This window comes from Tachysurus vachellii, chromosome 20 (assembly GCF_030014155.1).
Source record: "Tachysurus vachellii isolate PV-2020 chromosome 20, HZAU_Pvac_v1, whole genome shotgun sequence".
Classification (NCBI taxonomy): domain Eukaryota; kingdom Metazoa; phylum Chordata; class Actinopteri; order Siluriformes; family Bagridae; genus Tachysurus; species Tachysurus vachellii.
In genome coordinates, this window is record NC_083479.1 from 5,936,690 (window position 1) to 5,958,863 (window position 22,174).

At 38.5% G+C, this 22,174-nt stretch overlaps 1 protein-coding gene across 4 annotated transcripts in view; it reads right to left on the reverse strand.

Moving 5' to 3' along the window:
- ttc28 (tetratricopeptide repeat domain 28) overlaps positions 1-22,174 on the reverse strand; it is a 185,274-nt gene that overhangs the window by 161,699 nt on the left and 1,401 nt on the right. For 2 of the 4 annotated variants that reach the window (XM_060895213.1, XM_060895212.1), the window contains exon 2: positions 15,513-15,800. In XM_060895213.1, the coding sequence (XP_060751196.1) occupies positions 15,513-15,800 (288 nt within the window). Of the gene's footprint in view, positions 1-15,512; positions 15,801-17,301; positions 17,411-22,174 lie in introns of those variants that run through there. The other 2 variants (XM_060895214.1, XM_060895216.1) reach the window with 2 other exon arrangements.

A 22,174-nucleotide genomic window follows, 5' to 3' on the forward strand; every position in this document is an offset into this window, starting at 1 on the left:
GTGTTTTCCCCTCCGAATATGTGCCTCTGCAAAAAAAAAGAAAAAAGAAAAAGAAAAATACGACGGCCCATGAGATGACAGGGCGGCTAGATGGCGGCGACTTTGCTTTAATGGTTGCCCTGGCAGTAGCACAGACAGAAGAAAAAATGGGAGAAAGAAACTTACCACCGATCAGAAAGGAAATTATGTCAGTACTGGCGAGGCAAGGCCCACTATTATTACCACATTATTCCTGATAATTATTATTCTCGCTAACATGATATGATGGCACATGCGCGCCCTTTGAATATCACTGCAAAACAGAGGCAAGATGTAATAAAAGAGAGAGAGAGACCAAATCTTCTCATTCTCCTTCTGCCTTTCTTTCATCGAGTCAATTCTTCAGCCATTCTCCAAAAATAACCCTGAGGTTCAGAGGTATTCGGATACAATAAGACCTACCCGCTGATGGGTATTCCCTATTATGGCCTTAAGAGCATCAAGAATGTCTCCAAACCAGTAGAGCACTTCCAAGCACTGGGAAACTCCCAGTAAACTTGATCTCAGAAGCCCCGTCAACAAGCATTAGGATCAAGTGGAGGAACAAAGAGAAAGGGCTGGGTTTTTGGAGACACTTCACAAGGAGCGTCTCATGTGTCTCCAGAACAGGGCCATGTGTGAAAGACAGACAGAGAGAGAGAGGGATCATGTGTAAAACCTCCCAGAAAAACAATGCCAATCTGGGATCATTTTTATTTTAATAAACACAGCGATTAAGAAGGCGAAGAGACTAAATTGGTTTTCTTAGGCGTCACATATGGCACCTTTGCTGCTCTAATGTTAGACCACAATAAAGACAGTGCGCTGCTCAAACCGCACTCGGCCTTGAGTACAGCTGCAGTTCTCTCCCCTGCCTATGGCGTGGCTACAACTGCATCATACCTCCACACACAGGGATGCTTGAGTAACTCAATAGCTTTTACTTGCTTGCTTGCCATCACATTCAGCATGACCTTTTAGGTACATTAAGCCTTTGTCACCTAAATGAGTGACTTCCTACGGCAGCTGCTACTCTTGAGTGGGGTTTTGTGCACAGAGCAGTTGAATGAAGCTGTAGCATTAATAAGGTGTTGTAACCAGCTTTATATTTCTAAAAGTTCCCTGTATTCCCACAATTTGTAGACGGTATCTCAGTCATTCTATCTTGCAAAGGAACTTCCGGGAATATCATCACCGACTGTGATTTAAGTAAAAGTTTGAAAGACACAGCAAGCAGACCTGCCAATCTAATGTGCAATTAAGTTATACTACAGTAATCCCACTGGTAAATTCTCCCATCTGATTGGTCAGAAGCGTCAGCCGCATAGTTTTCTTTAACACTGGCTCTGATAGTAGTGCCAGCTGTAATTCAAAACACTAGTATTTCGTTTCGCTACCTATTTTAGTCAGCTCAGTTTCTGGTAAAGGATCTGGTGCTCTCATCGCAGTAGCAACTGATTCCCAGGCAGAGAACCGACCCAACCAATGAGGGTCCAACTCTCATTACCAATCCCAAGACTGAATGAAATGAGAGGATTAAGTCAAAAAGGGCATCAAAAAAATGGCATCAATCCCAAATCAAAATAATTAGATGACTAAACTAAAATGTTAGTTAATGTTATGCTTAATTATTTTAAAAAGCAGATTATAACGAGACTGGTGCAGGTAATACTGTATAACACGCAAAAAGTCTATAATAATCAAATCTAGTTACAGATATATATCATGTGTAAGCAGTAGGGGAGATTGTGGCACTGGTGAGACGCTGCAGTGGGATTTTAGTCACCTTTGCTGGAGTGGAGTGGATGAGCTGTTCCTACACCGCTCCACCGCTGAGGCGGCACTGTGATCTGGCTCGGAACAGATGTTGCAGTGTGTAGCAAAAGCAGCTGCACGGCTTCCACCCTCCTACACACCAATATGCAAACGCATACGCACATAATCTTGTGCATTTCTGTGCTCATCTCTACAGATAAAACACCTCTTGCTTCAAACCAATTAAGGCTGCTCTGATGCCAGACGGAGCGGAGTCAAATAAAGATGCAAAAAGACAAGCAGAGATGTGACCGAAGGGAACAAATCACATCAAAAAAACTCATATATGTAAAGCTTGAAGAAAACAATGAGCTGATATCATGATACTTGTTCCTCGTAAACAGTTATTTGAACCGTTTGTTTGTCCTTCAGTTATCACTGAGTGATTGATTCATACAAGAGAGATTGGCATGTTTGGTCCAAATGTTTCAGAAACGTAAGCTATGTGCTGCCCTTGTCTGTCAAAACCGAATTTGCATCGTGACCCTTCACCCTGGAGAAGAGGCGATGCCTTCTAATGCCATATACATGTCAAAACACAAAAGAGGCTATTGATAAGAACCACTCTGCCAAAAGATGATCCATCAATTTCCAATCTAGCCTTCAGAGACAGATTGGATCGTTTACTCCAAAGGTGTTTAAGCCGTGTTGCGGCTGATGAAATTTACGACCTCTGTAATATGACTCCGCCAGTCAAATGCGTCCAAACTGCTTTTCATTCCTCACTGTTACAACAGTCACTTGGGCTTCACATTCAACCTGCGGCATGTTTTTTTATGTCTCGTAAACAAACCTCACCAACCGAATAATAGTGAACTGTGACCTTTGAAGATGTGACACTGAAACAAATCCCCATGTGATGTGGCTGGTGCTTAAAAAAAAAAAAAAAAATGCTTTAATTTCATGTGACCAGATCTTAGATAAGCTTCCCCTACCCTGGTCCTTCTTCAGAGCACTGTACACCGACAGGACATTCTGGGTCAGCTCTGGCAAAGACGTTTGATCTTTCTCGTTAAGACTAAACAGTGCTATGAAGTGTATAGAAGGCAGGAAAGATCTTCCAGAGTTTTACACTTATCCGTCATTAATGTGGTTAGGCCTTTAGTGTCCAATTAGCAAAATGGTATAGATGGTTTAATGTAAAATTTATACTAGCACAACATGTGAAAGGTGATTAGTGGTGCGCTTTAAAGCAACCTGACACTTAATTATTAACAGAAGCACGTGTGGGTGAGTGTGCATGTGACTATGTGTTTGAAGTGGGAAAGAGAAAGAAAGAGCGAGAGAGAGAAAGAAAGAGAAAGAGAGAGAGAGAGAGAGAGAGAGAGAGAGGGAGGGAGGGAGGAGGAAAGAAAGAAAGGGAGAAAAAAGGAGTGAGACTAGAGGGAGATTATGGGATTGCTGTCAAAAAGACATCGAGATCAGTGCTAGAACAATAAAGAATTCATTTACTGGATGTTAGCTCATTCTCATGCACAGTAGTTCACGGTCTTTTCAATATTTTAGTGTTTTTTCCCTCATTTATAAGGAAATAGATATTAAAGATTCAATGGTACTTTATTCAATAGTTCCCCCTGGTGTTAGGCTTGTGTATTACAGCATCAGTGTGTTTTTTTTTTTTTGTTTTTTTTTTTTATTTAGTCCGAGCTAAGGGAATAAAAAGTTTGACTTACCACTTAAAATATTCACAAGACATATAATTAATAAATGTTTAAATCTTCATTAATTGGGTTTATCCCGATCGGAAAGTACAATGAGTACAATCATCTTCTTCCTGAAAACTAATTCAATATGAAGTGATCACAAGTGAATATACAGTATATCAACACAGATGTATTTCTTGCATTACTCTCTCCTACTATGTTTCTCTGTGCCTGTAAGTCTCATTATAGGGTGTGTCAGAGCCTGCTTGTACCACTCCTTAAAGAAAACACGTTTTTTAAATTAAAAATCAAGCTTGTGTGCACAAAACTGAATCTCACGGTAGCTTTAGAGCTTTAAGAATGATCACAACCAGAGCAGAATGTACAAAAAGCTATTCTATTGGTGTTCCCCCTTACATTTCAACACAGTGACCACGAGATATTTGCCCACCTTTATACACCACTTCATGCTCTCATGCTGTGATCCTGAGAGTTTTACTACTGTGGAAACCCTACACACGTCCCGTTCCCAAGAACCACTGCTGTAATGACGAACGTTGTCCTGTGCTCATGTTCACAATGTGATCCATTCTGTATCCTTTCTCTCTGCAGTTCTCTCTGCATATGTATATTGTGATTCATGGCTCATTCTGAGCACAGATTTGAGAGCAGGGGATGACGAACAAACCTGCATGTGAATTATAAAACTTCTAAACAGTGATTGCAGTGATTTGATCACATGAGGATGAATCGCAGATGTGTCTCACTTTAACCTTATTTACATGCCGCACACATACAGCTAGGCATAATTTACCCTCAGGTACGTCAAATTTACACGAAACTACCTAATTTGTACAGGCGTTGAGATTGTGAGGCAATAAAAGGAAGTATTTAGCGGGCTGAAAAATGCATTTCAGTAAGGAAGAATTAGAGGCGTTTTAGCTTGATGTTGCAGCCAATAAAGAGTTCGAATGTTGAAAAACTTTATTCCACTAATGTATAATGTAATTAAAGCTTTATTTATCAATATATAATATATGTTTCCATATGTATGTTGCAGTCGTATGTATTTCCTATAACCGAATACTGAAAAACATACTAGAAATACCAAAATTGCATGTTATTGCAAGGATATGAAATTATATAATTAACCTGAAAAAAAAAGTGTAATGGCATCCAAGTCTCCTTGCACAAGCTGCCTGCTAGGTGTGCGTAGGATTGGGTTTTAATCTCATTCTCGCCCACTTCCAAAGGAATTCTGACCAATCTCCCGCAGACACTCCCGTAGTTATTAATTTTGTTTAGACCTGCCAGTGATATTTCCTAACAAATGTACATATTTTCCAGTGTCATTTAAATCTGTGACTAAATCTGGATTAGCAGTTACATAACATGAATAAATGTGATCACTGCATCACATGGCACTGTACAAGCACCACAGCATTATCCATATTATTTCAGAGTGTATTCCTTGCTTTACTCCATGAGCTCCTGTCTCCTGTCAGGTTCACATCTCTACTATGTGGTACATGCACAGAAATGCACATATTAATGAAATGAAGATCTAATGAGCTAAAAGAGACCCATATCTGAGCACCTGATTCACATTTCTCCATCTTCTGCCCCAGCTCATTCCCTGAACAGTTCCTTACCCACTTATGTCATCCTTCTTTACTTGTAGTCTCAACCTTTAGAAACAACTGGCTCCGATTTCACTATAAAGATGAAGACTTTTAATCTCTACAACCACCAGCAAATCAACAAATCTTTCTAGAAGCATACGCCAGACTTCTACACATCCCTGTTTAAACTGAGGGGTTCTGTGGTTATAAAAAAAAAAAAAATCAAACCAATATAAATCATAGCTGATCTTTTACCTATACATAATTTAACATTAAACATTGATTAGCATTTTCTGAAGCCATTTTTTCTTTGACTTGGGTTTGTGTTTTGGGTCATTGTTGTGCTGAAAAGTGAAATTGTCATGATCTTCAGATGACTACCAAGACCTGTGGATTTTTCTGCCAAACTGGTATTCAGATCTAGCCATGATTTCTTCTGCTGACTGGAGCTCAAGTGAACTGGCCCCATAGCACCATGCCACCACCATGCTTCATTGTGGCTATAGTGTTCTTTGGGTGATAAGCTATCTTGATGTTTGTATGTTTTTCTTTGCAAGGATTGGCCTCCATTTATCCACCCAACCCCATAGTCCAGAATATGAGAGACTGTGCAATGTTGCTGTAGGTCTCTTTGCAGTCTCCCCATCTCCCCATTCATCTTGGCCTTTCATCAATTTTGAAAGATCTAATGTTATGAAATTCTTTTGTTCTTCTCTCTTGACTGATACTTAATGCAACACTGAGATCTTGTTATATGCTTTGTAAGCGCTTTGGGATCATGGCTTCAGCAGTCAGATAAAACTAAGTAAAAATCCTTATAAATCCTCCAGTTGCTCTTTATTTGGTGTTCATTTCTATTTGGTTCACTTCATTTCTAACAAATGTATGAAAATCACTTTTGCATTTGTGACTGAATGTGACTGATTATGTCAGATCACAATCCCGTGCACCATTATAAAAATGGTGTGCATAAATCATGCAACAAGGTTTTTTGTTGTTTTTTCCCCCTAAAAAATTCCTATTTGTTTTTTCGTTTGAATTCTTTCGGCTTTATTCTTTATCGCATTACAAGTGGAGAAAGATCTGTTATTGTTTATCTTGGTTGAATTGTTTTAACATCACAAAAACCTGTTTTAACATCACAAAAACCTGCCACCATAACAAGGTGTGTGTAGGCATTTTTATATCTTCTGTATTCTCAGCATAAAGCATGAATTTATCTCTAAATCTTTCAGCTTTAGTATTGCTATATTGACTTTAGTGTCTGTCTCAGAAACATTATATGCAGTTAGACCTACAAGCTCTGCCAATAGCACAAGTCAACATACTTTACAACAGTAAATATGGCTTTCTGTCCAAAGCTTCCAGGAGGTATTCTAACCTGAGCTGATAAGATGAGGGGGTTCTGGCAGAAAGCAGGCTGCCGAGAGACTCATACACAGCAAGGCCACGGTGTCGAGCACCATGCAAGCTGCCAGGACTGGAGGGCTGTGATTCTGTGGTGTGACCATGCATGTCAATACCAACAGATTTACATAAAAGTGCTGTGTATATAGCATGAATTCTTGTTTTATCAGTTTTCCTTTCTGTACCAGTGATCCTGTACCCAGAGTCTGAAAAAAGCCTGCTGACCAGTCCAGCGCTACAAACTGCTTCATCTGCACTAACAACCCATGTCTGAACACCACAGAAAGAGCTGTGACAGACGTTATAGACAGTTATTTGTCTTCCATCTGAATAATATTTCCTAATTATATTCATGGGCTGAGGTTTATCAGCAAAAATGTGCAGTTGTATTTGCTTAAATACTATTTTATCAGGCATTTGTGTTTGTGCATCTGAATATGCATATAACAAGGTTATTGAGGTTATTTCTAAGCTGCAATAAAGTTTGTCTACCTCAAACCTCAAACATTTTAAGCCAAAAAAAATTCTCGGAGCACAAATTCATGTTGAACCTCTCTGCATTATATCTCCCTTTGTAAAAGAGAGTGTTGTGGCTGTAAGGCCATCCTTAAAAATATTTAAGAAAAAATATAACAGTAAAAAAAAACAAAAAGGGTCGGTAGGTAGGTCTATATTTTTTTTTTTCAAGTTTCAATGTAAAAAAAAAAAAGTACAATTTTGGTGACGGTGATTACGTAGGTATGAATTTAAACAAATTAGCATATCGTGACGTCACTGACTGGGTCTTCAACCCGTGCCTTCGGGCGCATCATTGCAAACCTCATTTTGATGCAGGCTATATAGACCACAAACAAATTTTGTTTGACCACGAACATTTTGTTTACTGCAGCCGCAGCCATCATTACCAAGCGCGAACCGTTGACTCTGACAGTGCATGAGAGTATGAGATGAAGCGAACGCACAGGCCATAGTGTGACATCCGTTAACCAATAGTGTAAACATAGATGACGTCACTGTTTTGTTTTTTTTTAAAGAAAGAACGTAGCCTTCGTTTGTATGTAGGCCTAGGCAATTTATATATTTACAACACTTACTAAAATATAATTAATATTATTTTATTGCTTTTGTATTAGTTGTTTGAAGAGTAAAAAACGCAAGTCTTAACGCAAATTTACAACCGGCAAGTCGGTCGGACTTAAAACAAAAAAATAAATAAATAAAAATTGAGTCGGTCCTAAATTGACAGGGTCGGTCGCATTACGGCAAACAAGAATATTTTTAAGGATGGCCTAATAGTGATTAAAAGCAAGGTGTCTTATATAGTGAATAGCAGCAAGTATCTATGGCCCCCATGCACTATGGGAAAGGAGACTTTTTGAGATCATTTTTGCAATATACAGTAGAGGATGCTGATGAAAAAAATGTAAAAATGTTTTATTTATTTGTTTTATTCTATTTTATTTATTTATTTGTTTGTTATTTTATTTGTATGGCACTTTAAACCCCTAATAGACCATTACACAAAGCAGCTTTACAGAATTCCGAGTATAAATGATCGAGATTTAATGCATCTCTAATGACCAAGCCAGAGGTGCCAGTGGCAAGGAAAAACTCTTAACATTATTATTAGAGGATATTAGATGACCTTGAGTTTAAGATATTAGATGACTATCTATAAGTCTGTCTCGTTTAAGTTATCATCTGTTCACTGGTGGGGACTTGAGTGTAAAACATTCATTACAATTGCAGTCCAAAGCATCTTGATGGTATCTAAGTGGAACCATCCACAGTAATCTCATGTATCTCCAGGCTGTATATGTGGAGGCATCAGCTGCAGCAGCAGTGAGCAGCCTCCAAGTGATAAGACTTCAACCACCAAAGGTAGGGCATCAGGATGGATCAGGATGGTTCCGGTAGGTCCCATATATGTATGTATATGCGTGTATGTAACAGGATGTGTATATGTAGAACAGTGCTTTGCATATTTTGTAGTGTAACACCTTCAACTGAAATGAATATTATTTGTATTATAAGTCACAAATCAAAAACCAACAACAAAAAAATTGTTTCAACAAAACAGCAAAAACCAATAGTTTCTTGTTGCCGACAGAAGTCACTTAATCAGTTGAACAGAGTCAACCTGCATGCAATTAAAGTGTCATGTGATGTCAATATGCATACACCTGTTTCTGGAAGGCCCCAGAGAACACGTACAGTATAATCTCAATTACATCCATTTCAATTGTAGGTTTGCCAATTCAAATTCCTGTCAAAATCTGATTCTTGACTGCAATATAAACATACAACAATTAAAAGGTGCTTAAGAAATTTCTGTATTCTCTCTAGGTCTCACTTGGAAACAAGTGAGGATACAGTTTGCTAAACTGAAAGCAAATAATGTAATACATAGCTCAGCTTGTTGAACTGAAAAGGCTATATTCCTCTTTAGATTTCAGTCTTTTTAGAATTCTTTGGGAATGTGAGGTAATGCAATTTTTATTAGAGTATCTCAGGGCTTTTAGTCTTGTCCGAATCATACATGCCCCTGAAAAGAAGCCACCGTATTTCTTACATTTTGTAAATATGATAAGAAAAAATAATTCCTGAAAATAACACCTTGCTAAAGATTCCCTTTATATCCAATAAGAAAAGAGGTTTCGTTTTTTTCTTCTGGATAAAGACACTCCATGAAACTCGCACTTTTTTGTGATTTCCTAACAAACACAAAGCAAATTCAAGCACTGGCCATGATTACAGAATAGAGCAATAAAATGTACACAATGTTTAAAATGATGTGTCTGTAAAGCAACACTTTCAGGGGGTTTGAGTGAAGTACTGAGCTTCTTGCAAAGCCTACATACATGTTATGGTCAGGTGACCCACTAATGATCAAGTGCAACTCGTGCATCAAAGTGCACTACAACAAACAAACTGTAATAACAACAATTATAACAAACTGTATTATAATGAGGTGTATGTGGTGCTTAGTGTGAAGAGCAGGCGTACGAGGTATGCCACACTGCACTTTAACTTCAACAGTTCAACACTGGACTATACATACACACTACATTTATACATACTGGACTATACATACACACTGCATTTATACATACTGGACTATACATACACACCGCATTTAATACAGTAATCTATCTGTTACCACTGGATACCATACGATGCACATCCATGACACTTCTGTATCCGTACAATCTGTTGCACCTTATCATATTTTATATATAAGTACAGATAAGTACATATTGCATATAATGTGTAGTGCTACTGTAAGTCTGTCTAATAGTACACTGTGTGTACTGACTATATGTATGAGCATATTGCACATTTTCACATGTTAATTTCATTATCTGTATGTTAATTGTTTCTGCAATTTCTGGAGTTCGCTCCTAAGAATTTCATTCACCAAGGCACATGTGCTGTGGTGATGTGACAATAAAAGTGACTTGACTTGGCTTGACTTACTGCATAATTACTGCAGATGTCCTCCGGCAACTTAATTAGCAGACATACAGTATGTCCAGAAATCTTTCTGAATTGTTTATAAGCAAGTTACTATGTTCAGGCTTTGTGGTGGGTTTTGATTGCTGAACACGCCATGGGTGGATGGCTGTATTCACACGCATATAATGTCTAGCTAGAATGCACATTCGTCCATTTTTAATGTCCTGGATGTGACCGACATTTTTTTTATAAGGAACTTATTCAGGTCATTCTGCTGCTCACAAACACCTAAAATGACACAAAGGGACATAAAATTGACCCGATGGAAACAGAGTCTCAGTATAAACATGCTGAATGCAAGTCAGTGGATTTCGCTGCATGTATAATTATTTGCCATACAGTGTTCAGTCTACACAAAGAAGGGAGACCTTATTTAATCATGAAACTGCAATGCGAGATAAAGTTTTGATCATGGAATAAAAAAAAAATCCTGGGCATTATAGGACACAGAAACGCTTTACAGGATTATAGGACACAGAAACGCTTTGACGTGCAGTGTCTCTTTAAAAAAAAAAGTACAAGGGAAACCGTTCCACAATCTCTGTACACCCTACCTGCAGTCCAGTGAGCTTGACAACCATAACCTAGCAACTGTGCGGACTCCATAAGAGCTAGAGAATGGCAATAGTTGTGACTCCCTTTCAGACATGCAATTTAAAGGAAGCAGTGACGAAAAAAAATGAGAGACCTAAGAATATAAGCGATGGACACATGCACTCAATGTCTTTCACCCATGAAATGCTTGATCTGAATAAGAAAGAGCTCTTGTGTCTTAGTAGACTGGCATTGAAAGGATAAGGAAGGAAAACTCCCCATTTAAAAAAAAACAACACACACACACACACACACACACACAGTGAAATCCCTGCTTTTCTCTTCTTCTAAAGAGGCTGTTGTGCCAACACCGGAGTCTGATGAGAGGGAGCAATAAAGCAGAAGGAAGCATGAGGTTCCCCAGCTGATTTGGGAACCCAAGCAGAAGTAAATGGCCTGCTCACAGTGCACTCTCTCGTTTGGGACTTAATTAGATTTGAACTTGGGCAGTGACCCCACAGTAATGGAGCAGCAGGTCACTGCTATGACACCAGCTTGCCTGGCCTGTCACTCCGTTACACTTGACTAACCTTTCATAGACTCCTGCCTACATAAGCTTTAATAGGAGCACTGTGAGGGGATTATAAAACTCTGATTTTAATGTATATTTTGGAATTACACACTGCTGACAGACCAGACTGGCAGACCCCACTTACACTTTCAACTCAAACCTATAAAGGGACTACCTATGTAAAATAAAAAGTGTAAAATTAAAATACTGCTATAACCCTGTCTTCCATTTTGGCATATGCGTTACATGACTTTGGTTGAGGCAATCATCTTTTGGGTAAAACTGTAAACAAGGAAAAAAAAAATCTTCATATAGCCATATAACAGTCTGAAAAAGGATCGCTGCTAGCTGCTAATCCATCATATTTGCAAAGGATGTAAGTAAGAACATGGTGTATCGTACTGAAACATTTTATACAAGGCTCTGAAATCCATAGTATGTCTCCATATGGAAAAATACAGTCAACAGACAGCATAAAATAGGCGGCTAGCCACAGAAATACCACTTACAGTATATACCACTAAGGCTTCTCCTAAGCATACATGTCATATTGTGAAAGATGATGACAATGACTACATTTGCTATATAAAAAAAATATTGTGACCCTAACATACTTTGCGTATCATTTACACCCCTAATATCTACTTACATTTGCTAGTTCTTTCTGCCAGCTGTATTTTGAAAAAGCAGATCATGTTTACAGTTTGCAAATTGGCTATAAATATTTAGAAGTAAAAGCTAATGCTTAGAACTGGATTCAGTCCTGATTTATAACTAGCTATCTATGCTTATGTAATTAGTTGGATAACACTAGTGCCTCGTTCGGGCTCTGTGAATTATCAGTCCGGCCGGAGAATTGTGCAGACATGCCAAACAAACTGCATTATTTGTCCTGACTGCTTCCACGATAGTTCTGTCTGTTTCACATCACTTATAGATCTAAACACGCTATTGACAGGGACGGAAAAAAAATATATAAAAATTACAGATTTTCATGGAATGTGTAAAAATGATACTGTTCTGCAAGTGTATTCAGTCACTGTGTGTTTATACCCAACTTGCACATACAAAGCCTTAAGCTAATGTATGCATGCTGATGAACTCAAACTTGTCTGAATGCATACTGATTTGCACTCTTTCCGCATCCGCCGCTCCACATAGCCTCTCTTGTGAAAGCCTGGAAAGTGCTTTTCTCATGAGTGACTGTGAGGCAAGACACAGCAACAAAGCAAGGAAATGCAAGGACACAGCTTTTCTATGCTGTCATCTAGTCTAGTCTCACACTCCTGAGTAAGAAAGGGAAAAAAAATAACCCTAACATATAATACACGGCTAGTTACTGCTATGTTTATACTACGAAGTGCTTATAAATAATCAGGATGATCAAGGATGGCATTTCAAGATCTTGGTACATGGACTACTGAAACAAGAGTAAAATGTACACAGAAGGACACTATGAAATGTTTTGTGTTGAGAAAGAACACAAACCCCATCTGTCTCTTAAAAGGCAGTAAAAAAGCATAGGAATGTTCTCCTGGTATTGTCCTTGTGCTAGCTTTCTGGAAATCTTGTCCAATTTTTGGACAACAACATTGAAGTTACTGCCCCACACCCACCACTTCCTCCTATTCTACTCTAAGAGGAAGTCTGATACTGGAAACAGACTCCATGCTGCCTCTGACATAGCTTACTGTAGGTCCTGTTACTGCTGTTCTGTTGGCTATAAAGTTTCATTCGATTCTATCCATGTCAGTTTGTTTTATTGGCATTTACACTATTGCCAAAGCACTGGATTGGCTAATTGCCCCAGCTTTACAGTTTAAATCTAATTGTTGTGAATGCACAAAAATAAATAGGAGACATGTTATCTGTGTCTTTTAACTATTAATAATTATGTCCACCTCACTTTGCTATTCTAAGCACCATATAAGCTGGACGTTAAAATAAATGAAAATTAGTAATGAATGCTCGGGCCGGCCGCTGGGGGTGAAAGTCTTCAAATTCATTGAACCTACATGTGAATTAAGATCTTTGGTATCTATGCACACAGATGTTTACACACTTGGCAACATATTAAATCAACATTAAGTGGAACAAAGCTGAACCGCAGCCACACAAAACAGATGTTGTGTACAATTAAGTTGCCACAAACCACAAACCCATTTCATTCGATAATCCTGTACTACCATGTGATTAGTGCCCTTTTCTTTTACGATTGTGAGTTTTATAAGACCCTGTTGAGTTTGTTTGTTGGCAGAGACTGCTGAAAATGGCCATTCTTTAGAATGCAAAAATTCGAGTGGTTTCACTGTATTAAACTTGAAATTCCACAAGACATTTCACTTTGGTTTGGTGTCTAGTTATTGCATGACCATGTGACTATAACACAACTTTTTCTGAACAAATCAGCAAGATCGGCACATTTATCAGGTCAGACAAGATCTTGAGACAGAAATTTAAGTTAAATTGGTCTAAATGCATAATACACACTGTAAAAAAAACATGACGGGGTACAATCGAAGAGCAAATAGAACAGGAGTGCTTATGAGTTTCAGAATGGTTGTATAAGGTCACTGCCTGGTAGTGAGTCAGTGGACAGTGTGTCGTCCTTTTCCCTGTCAGAATGTTGTGACTATGCAGGCATAAACCAGATCAATGCTCACCTAATAAGGGAACACAAGCAATTACCAGACAGTGCCAGGGCTTACCAGTCATTTCAAGGGTCATTTCTGAGAAACATTTACAGGATTTCTATTTGGTTGTTTCTATGTAGTTGAAATGTGGAGTCTGTGGCTAACAATACAAAGGAAAATTTGAAAAATATAGTGCAAAAACATATACAGAGTACATTTTCCAGTCTCTCTGAGACTATGTATGTGTGAGTGTTTTCATGTTTGGTTCAGAAGTGTGTTAATGTTTTATACAGACTATCACTAATTACAAACGGTATGTAACCTTAATGCCATGCTGTGCATGTGTGACATATATATTTCAGTATTAAAAAAAAAAATCATTATTTTCTCTGACCACCTGGTCACCCCACAGCAGTCTAGCCTCCAATTCATGCAGAGCAAGTTTGGAGACAGAGCATATAGTTCTCTCACTTTTAATTGGTAAACTGACATGCATAGGCTTAGGCTTGCATAGGCTTAAAGAAGCTCCAGGTGTCATAAAAGGTGCCGGGGTACATTACTCCAATAATGTACTCCAATTTACCATGGCACCATAGGGCATACATAACCTAGGGTCTCTTGCTTTCAGTATTGTTTTCTGGACTGTTGGGTCATAGTGCTTAGTTGAGGATTTATTCTGAGGATTTATTCAGATACTGGTCACCTGGCTGTACTGTAAGTGGTACAACAGATCTGCTTTGGATGGAACCCAACAGACTAGCATTCAAAATGTCTGTCACATGTTGCCATGACAGAGCAGCGACCATTCCAGCAGCACAATGATACATTCTGTAGCCTGCTTTCATGATCAGATAGCACTTTGCTGAGTTCAGCACGATTCCGAAGGCCATAATGTGCAAGAGGAGATGGATGGATGGACGGATGGATGGATGCTTTATCGATCCTGGAGGAAATTCCAGAGCGTGAACATGTCTTAAAATCCCTGCTCCTTGATAATGGTACATAGGATCTAGTAAGCCAAGTCTGAGAGCAGCCTTATGCTACTGGACACCAGGAAAGAAAAGACAGTTTGCATACATTTAAAAAACACTCATGGTGCTAGTGAGATTAAAATGTAAAACATTTTAAAAGGAATGGTTAAGTAAACCTTGAAAAGCATCTTAGTACTAGGTCTGTAGGGACATGAAAATAAGCATTAGGCAGGGCTTTCAAACCCCCAGAGTTCAACCTCTGATATTTTCCGGTTTACTTCCCGACGCTTATTATATAAGCACCATTGGTTTCATATAAACTGATTTGCACAGTTTTGCCACTCCAGCATTTGGGCCTGATTTATTACTGACTGTCTAATCTGTGCTTGGCCCTTTACCTGTACTTTTGAGAAAGATTCGGCTTTGGCTGAGTTAAATCTGCTTGTGTTTTAACCACTGCTTGCTTAACCACTTTGAGATGTGAATTGCTTGTTGTAAATCCTGTTGCCTTTGCCTCCTTGCAGATATATTGGCTGTCACCAGTTCCTGCCCTTCAAGGTTATGCACCAAGGAATAGATCAGGTTTGATCGGCACATGTCTGATTGAGTGGATTGCACTAATAATACTTGATACCCTACATAAACCCTTTTCGCAAAATGTTGTCCCATATCCCATTATGAAATAATAATTTGCTAAGATGTTATCTGTACAATAATCAACATAATATGCATTCATCGGCAATCAATCTATCAATCTATCTAATCTAACCAATCCCACCTACCTTAGGCCACTTGGGGTTGAGCAAACGAGCCTTGACTGCATCTTCTAGTGCTGCGTGGTACTGGCCAAGTTTGAGGCGGGCAGCTGAGCGGTTGCTATAGAGAATGCAGTTCTGTGGGTCAGCACACAAAGCCTCACTGTACAGCTCCACAGCTGTGGTAAAGTCACCTTGCTGGCATGCCTCGTTACTGCGGCGAACCTTCTCCATGAACTCAGCCTTGCTCATAACTGGCACCTCAGCCCCAGTGGGTACGGCCCTGCCCAGTGCCCGAGATCCTGCTCCTGTAACCTGCAAACATGAGAATGAGTGTAGCCTGGTGTTGAGTCCATAGCTTTCAATAAGTATGATTTAAGCGTGAACAAATGTTTTGATGTAATTTATATGGTTATTGGTATGACAACATGTCAAATTGTCAGAATATAAGAAAACAAAAAAAAAATTATTTTTTTTTATTGACAATAATGACAATCGATAAAAGAAGCAAAAGTATCCAACATGATAATGAAGAATTTACAATGTATACGGGTGAGAATATTTAAGCCTGGGGCAGAAAATACAAATAGTATGTGATGGTATGTGGGTTAATAAATGTCCAGGCCCGGACATTTAGAAAAGCAAATACGATATAGCAATTTAGGTCTTTTAACATGGCACGAGTACAGAATTTACATCAAAACATTGTCCATTCAAATCCCAATGCTTTTGAATATACTGAAAATGTCCACAATGCATCAATCAATTCTCTGCATCTTGGGACAAATTCATTTATGTTTAGAGAAATATAAAGCTTCCATAAGAGAATTGAACTCTCAGTTCTCTCAGTTTCCCCAACCAAACAATTGATCCCTGTAGTTTCTGTTTAATAGCCTACTTTTTCAAAAGCTGTAAGCAGATACTGCAGTGTAATGAACCTGTGAAACAGGGTTTTGTAGCTATTTATTATAGTTACTGCAGCAGGCCATTGTAGCAGTTGGGACCGCTGTGTGTGGTGGATTATTGTGAGTTATTTTTCTACACGGAAAGATAAGAGAGCAGCTGTATGAAGGAGGAAAACCATGGACAATGCAGCTGGAAGGCTCTGCTCTATGCTTTTGGCTGCAAGGAACACAGTGGTGGCTGCTGCTGACTTAAGAGTATGCAAGAAATTTATGGCTAGCCACCTCTGAGCTTCACATCTGGAGTATCCCCAAGAGCAAGGAGGGACGGACAAAGGGGGAGACCGAGGACGCCTGGGGAGAGAGAAGGAGGGCAGAAGCAGGGATCTCTGGCACAGGCCACACCTCTCCTCTAACGGAACTCTGGGATAGCGCAGTAATTACTTCCAGAGAGAGAAGAAAAAGAGGAAGGTCACAGGAGGCAAAAGCTATGGCTACAATACGACTAAGAGAAAGTAAAAACACACTGGAGGGGATTCAAGAGTCAAAAAAGTAAAGGAAGCAGAACGTTTGTGAACCTTGTTTTTTTTTTTTTAAGTGACAGGATAAGGGCATTCTGAGGACAGAGTCTGGGTTACTGTGTGAAACAGAGGAGCATAAGAATAAACGTGCATGCAACAGGATGTTGTGGAAAACATTCATTGCAGTGGAGCAACAGAAAGTGGAGAGGAAGAAAGACATTCTGAAACTGAGGTCAAGAGAATTAAAAGACTAAGACAACACAATGTTTTTAAGCAATTACCCCTCTCTTTGAAATTAGAAAAAAAAGAAACAACTAAATGGAAGGCAAATTAACAGATTGTATTGCTCTTACATTTTTCTTTTCTTATACGAACCAAGAAATTCATGCCTACCTGCAAGTGATTATGTCAAATAGTTTATCTCCTCGAGCAAAAGAGTTCTAGTGAGGACTAAACCATTCTGTGTGTACAGACAGACTGCCTGAGAGAGAACGACTGTAGTGAGTATTATCCAGCCAGACACAGATAACAGTGTTGGGTGTGTTTATGTTGGCTGTTGACCACATGGACACGCAATGAGACTTAATGAAAGCCTTGGTGGTGGTAATTCTGTACAGACAAATTTGGGTACCACCGTTTCAGGGAGTTCAGGGAGCGAGACTAAACCTTCAGCTGAAGCAACAAAGTGCAGAACTTGTGCTGCACAAGAACACACACACACACACACACACACACATTTGTCTCATTATACTTGATATTAACGTGGCCAATTAATGCAATGCCTACACCTAAATCTAACCCTAATTTTAACATAATTAGCCAAATGGAAAGCTTTTGCTCTTTTATTTTTGCATCAGTCCTATAGGATATTCCTATCCTCAGGGAGATATTTCATCCCCACCAAGATAGAAACACATGCCCACACACACACACACACAGACAGACAGAAAAACACACACGCTGGGAGCAGATAAATGTACATCACAGTGGGCATTTACAGACCCACCGCATGCACAAACATGCCACACGTGTAGAACCCAAACCATTCAACAGTCCAAACATAACAGCTGTAAACTTTCCACAGACACAACAACTAACAGATGAAATATAGGCCAATTAAAATCTCTTGTAGATGCTTAGGCAGTTTTTCTAAGAGATACTTCATACCACAACTGTCAGACGACCTTCTGTAAATCATGTCATGAATATTATTGCTATCCTGCTCAACTTCAGATTGGATGACCTAACAGGAGAGACAGCACAGTAAACATATTTTTCAGCAATACAGATATAGTTTCTAAGGTTAAAAATGAGCAATTGTGAGAAAGTGAAAACTTTCAGTAAACACGGCCGCCTTAAACTAATCATAAACCTAAAAATTTTTCTTTTTCTTTAGGTTCTTAAGAAAAGTTTACACAATGTATTAAAAATAAAAATATCATTGAATTAATAATCATTTTAAATGATAAAAAAATCAGGTTAACAAAATAAAAGTTCCATTCTAGAATAATTCCTGACAACTGTAATTAATTTAATGTGTATTTTTTATTTAATAGCATATAATAGCATGTTCACTCGGTACAGAATTACATACAGTTTTTTTTCGTTCCCATATCCTGGATATTGGAGCAGTGACATTTCTGTTACAGCATGGTGCAGACACTGTTACTTTTTTCTCTCTTCTGCAGTTACTCCTCAAATCAAATAGCTAAGTGAGGCACTAAGTCAAACTGCAGACTCTTTCCAATAATACTCTGGGCCTCAGCTCATAAAGAAGGAATTTTTTAACCTGCTTGTTGGGCCCCGGCTCAGCAGAACAAACAAAGTCCCAGCACACTTGCTGTTTCGGTTCGAGACCCACTCGAAATAAAACAGTCAAAACACGGAAACTAGCCTTTTTGAGTATGCAGTACCACCACCTGTATTGCCCAGCTTCTGGCAGCGGGCTTTATTTCTGCTTCTTCACTCAGGTCACAGGGCCAAAACACATTCCTGTGAAAATAAAAAAAGTCTCTCTGTTAGCGAGGAGCTGAAGGAGAAGTGGATGCCCACTTTCATTGGAAAGATGTAGAGATTTAGCCTCAGCATGGCACGATGTTGATGTGGAACAGCTGCTCCTCTGGCTGCCCAGCAGCCAAAATCCCAAAACTTGGAGAAGATCTGAGACGGCTTCTTTTTAAGAGAGGCCAAACAGCACAAATGAAGAGTATATCTTAGATATTTACGAGTTGACAGGGTACCACATAAGTGGAATAGTTTCATTAGGAGTTAACTGTGTTTGCAGCTTGCCTGATTCTTTAGGGAGGAGTGATGATGGGGGATAAACCTGAGAAACAAAACCTGGAAAATGGCTTCAGGACTGGCTTTAATCAGCGTATACTGCCACTTTATCATAAATATCCAACCGCAGACTACAGCAAAAGCTGTCTAGGCCAGAACAAGTGTTTACAGACAACACTAGGTGGGTGAAAACAACAGATTTACCCAGTGTTTTTTTTTTTTAATGAACAGCCGATGACGATCAATGATGATGAGGGTTTCTGATACAATTATGAAAATCTTATTTTACTTACAGCTGTATAGAAATGCTCTGCCAAATGAAACAAAATACATTCTGCTCTGGTGTAACCCTAATAATCCAAAGGTAATGATTGTAGCTAGCCTGCTGTTTGACCAAAGGTGCAGTCTGTATTGCAGAAAAATAAATTACTCGTACATTCAACATACTTCCAACTCACTCACAAAAACAGACCTTTCCCATCAATGTTAAGAATTCTGTTTCATTTTTTTTCATCTTTCTTTCCTGCATCTCTTAAATCCCTTTAAATGACTCCCTTCAGTCGCTCCAAAGTAGCAGGGTGTGATGAACAATTTTCTTTCAATGTCAATTTGAATCATTAAATGTTTATGTGATAAAAAACCGTTTTAAGATACCAAGCCTGACACAGGTGAATCTGTTGCTCTCACAGAAATCATACAACTGCTGTAAAACGTGTTACGGTGAGTAGAGTGGAAACACAGCATGAGCCACGCAGACAGCACTGAGAAGCCGGTCAGTCAGAATCCTGCTCCAGTTTCAACACGTGTTTTGTGAACACTAGAGTACTGAAGTGTATACTGTTGATACTGAGCACTGAGGTGGTTCTTATACTGAGGTCCAGAGGGGACCTCAAGGGATTTTCCTGCTCCAGCATTCCTACTAAACAATTGTCATGCTAAAGGAAATCAATATAGTCCTGTGTATGTACAACTTAACCATACAATAACAAAAACAATAATACTAAGAACAAAAAGTAGACGCAGGAAACGTCTCATTAATATTTAGATTTTATCATATTTAGATGATAACATACTGTCTATTTACTGAAGCCACACATCTTTTCATTCCTAAGCTTTACATTTCAAATGTATTAAATTTATCCATAGATTCAAGCTGCCATTACTGATAAGAAACACATCCCACTTGTAAATAACTATAAAGACTATAAGGATAATGACTGGCTGTAAATTCCACTACTGTGAATTTACAAAGCATCTCAGGGAGCTTTTCCTTGCCACTGTTGCCTCAGGCTTGCTCATTAGAGATATACATACATTTCATTTTAAACTTTGACATTTTCAATCTCAACTTTTATATTTCTGTAAAGCTACTTTGAGTCAATGCCCATTGTTAAAAGTGGTATACAACTAAATTAAATTGAACTGAATTAAACTGAATAGAAAAGTGCTTTTGCTGGCATCAGGTGTCTCTGAGGAAACACGATTGCCCTGAGCCTCATTGTTTGGTAGCTGTCACATGATTGAGGAGAGCTGGCTGATGGGTAGGAAGTGTCTAAGACCGAATTATGATTTGTTTAATGATTTATTTATTTGTAAAAATGCATTGTAAAAATAATGTTTGACTAGAGAATTTCTCATTAGGCTTAAAAGGATATTCTGATCCAAATCATTGACACCGTTGGTTCTAAACAAGCCTTCTTGTTACTCTTATAGCAGTGCTAAAGTGGACTCAAGATTTAAATACTAGCTTTACTTTACTTTAAATACCATCATATTAGAAATAAAAGGTTGTGAGTGTGTGTCGGGGTCCGAGCTTTTAACAGGTACAACTGGAAATATTGTAATCAATCTACTTTGCTATCTACATTTTAACAAGTGAAGTGCAAGACAGCTGGAATTCTGAAAGTGTTAGGGGTCATTTTTTTGTGGCATATTAATGTCCTTTCCTATTTTCTTCGCTGTTTTGGCAAAGGTTACCTTTTTTTGAAAGGAAACAAAACATGCAGTGATCTCCACTGGCATTCTCCATGTTTCAGATACATGCATTGTGAATTGTTTGCTCACACTGACACCCAGGCATCACAGCTGAAATAAAAACACTACAAGGTTCTTGTATCATAGACGATGTTGACAAACACAGATGGCCAATAATAATATAACATAAAATCACATATGAAATTACAGTTTTACGCGCATAATTTAATTTCTCATTTCTTTAGTAAACAGCTAATTGACAAAGGCTTGTGCAGACACGCCACTGTGACAATCTCCGTCTAATATCAAACAAAGAAAAACATATAATCATTGATTTGTTGAAGTTTACTGAGAGGTTTGTTTAACATTTACAGAAGAAGTCTCTAATGCCAGCACTTGGTAACAGCTACAGGTAAAGATGTTCCTTTCAATTAGCTGTCACAACTAAGGATGTTGCTTTTTGCTGTTTCTCAGTAACAAGCTGGTCTAAATAACTCCAAGAGAAAAGAGCTAGCTTGGTTTGTTTACATACACATTGCAGACTTTAACACATAAAAACACAAGAGGTGTAGCACACTTTATGGTATGCTGTTATAGCTTTGGGCTGGTAACAAAAACACTGCTTCACACTGGGCTTCATCTCACCACCTCATCATTTAATCTTTTATTATAACTTTTCCCCTGTCATGTTTTTAAATATTGCATAATAGAACATTATTGATTTATATCAACTAAACACACGCCAGTTTAAAAATTTCATTACTTCTTGATTTGGACTGAAATTAACCTGCTATTGTAAACAACAAGTAAATAATTAAGTATGAAAAAGGTTTTCAAAAGGATAACAACCTCATTTATTTTACTTAACTGAGAAATGCCAATCACACGAGGGGGCGGGGCTACAAATGACAGCAAAACAGTTTAGTAAAACTTTCCGGAAAAGGAGATTTTAGTAGAATTTGTACATGGAAACTAATCATTTATACATTTTTGAATATGCCCCACACACACG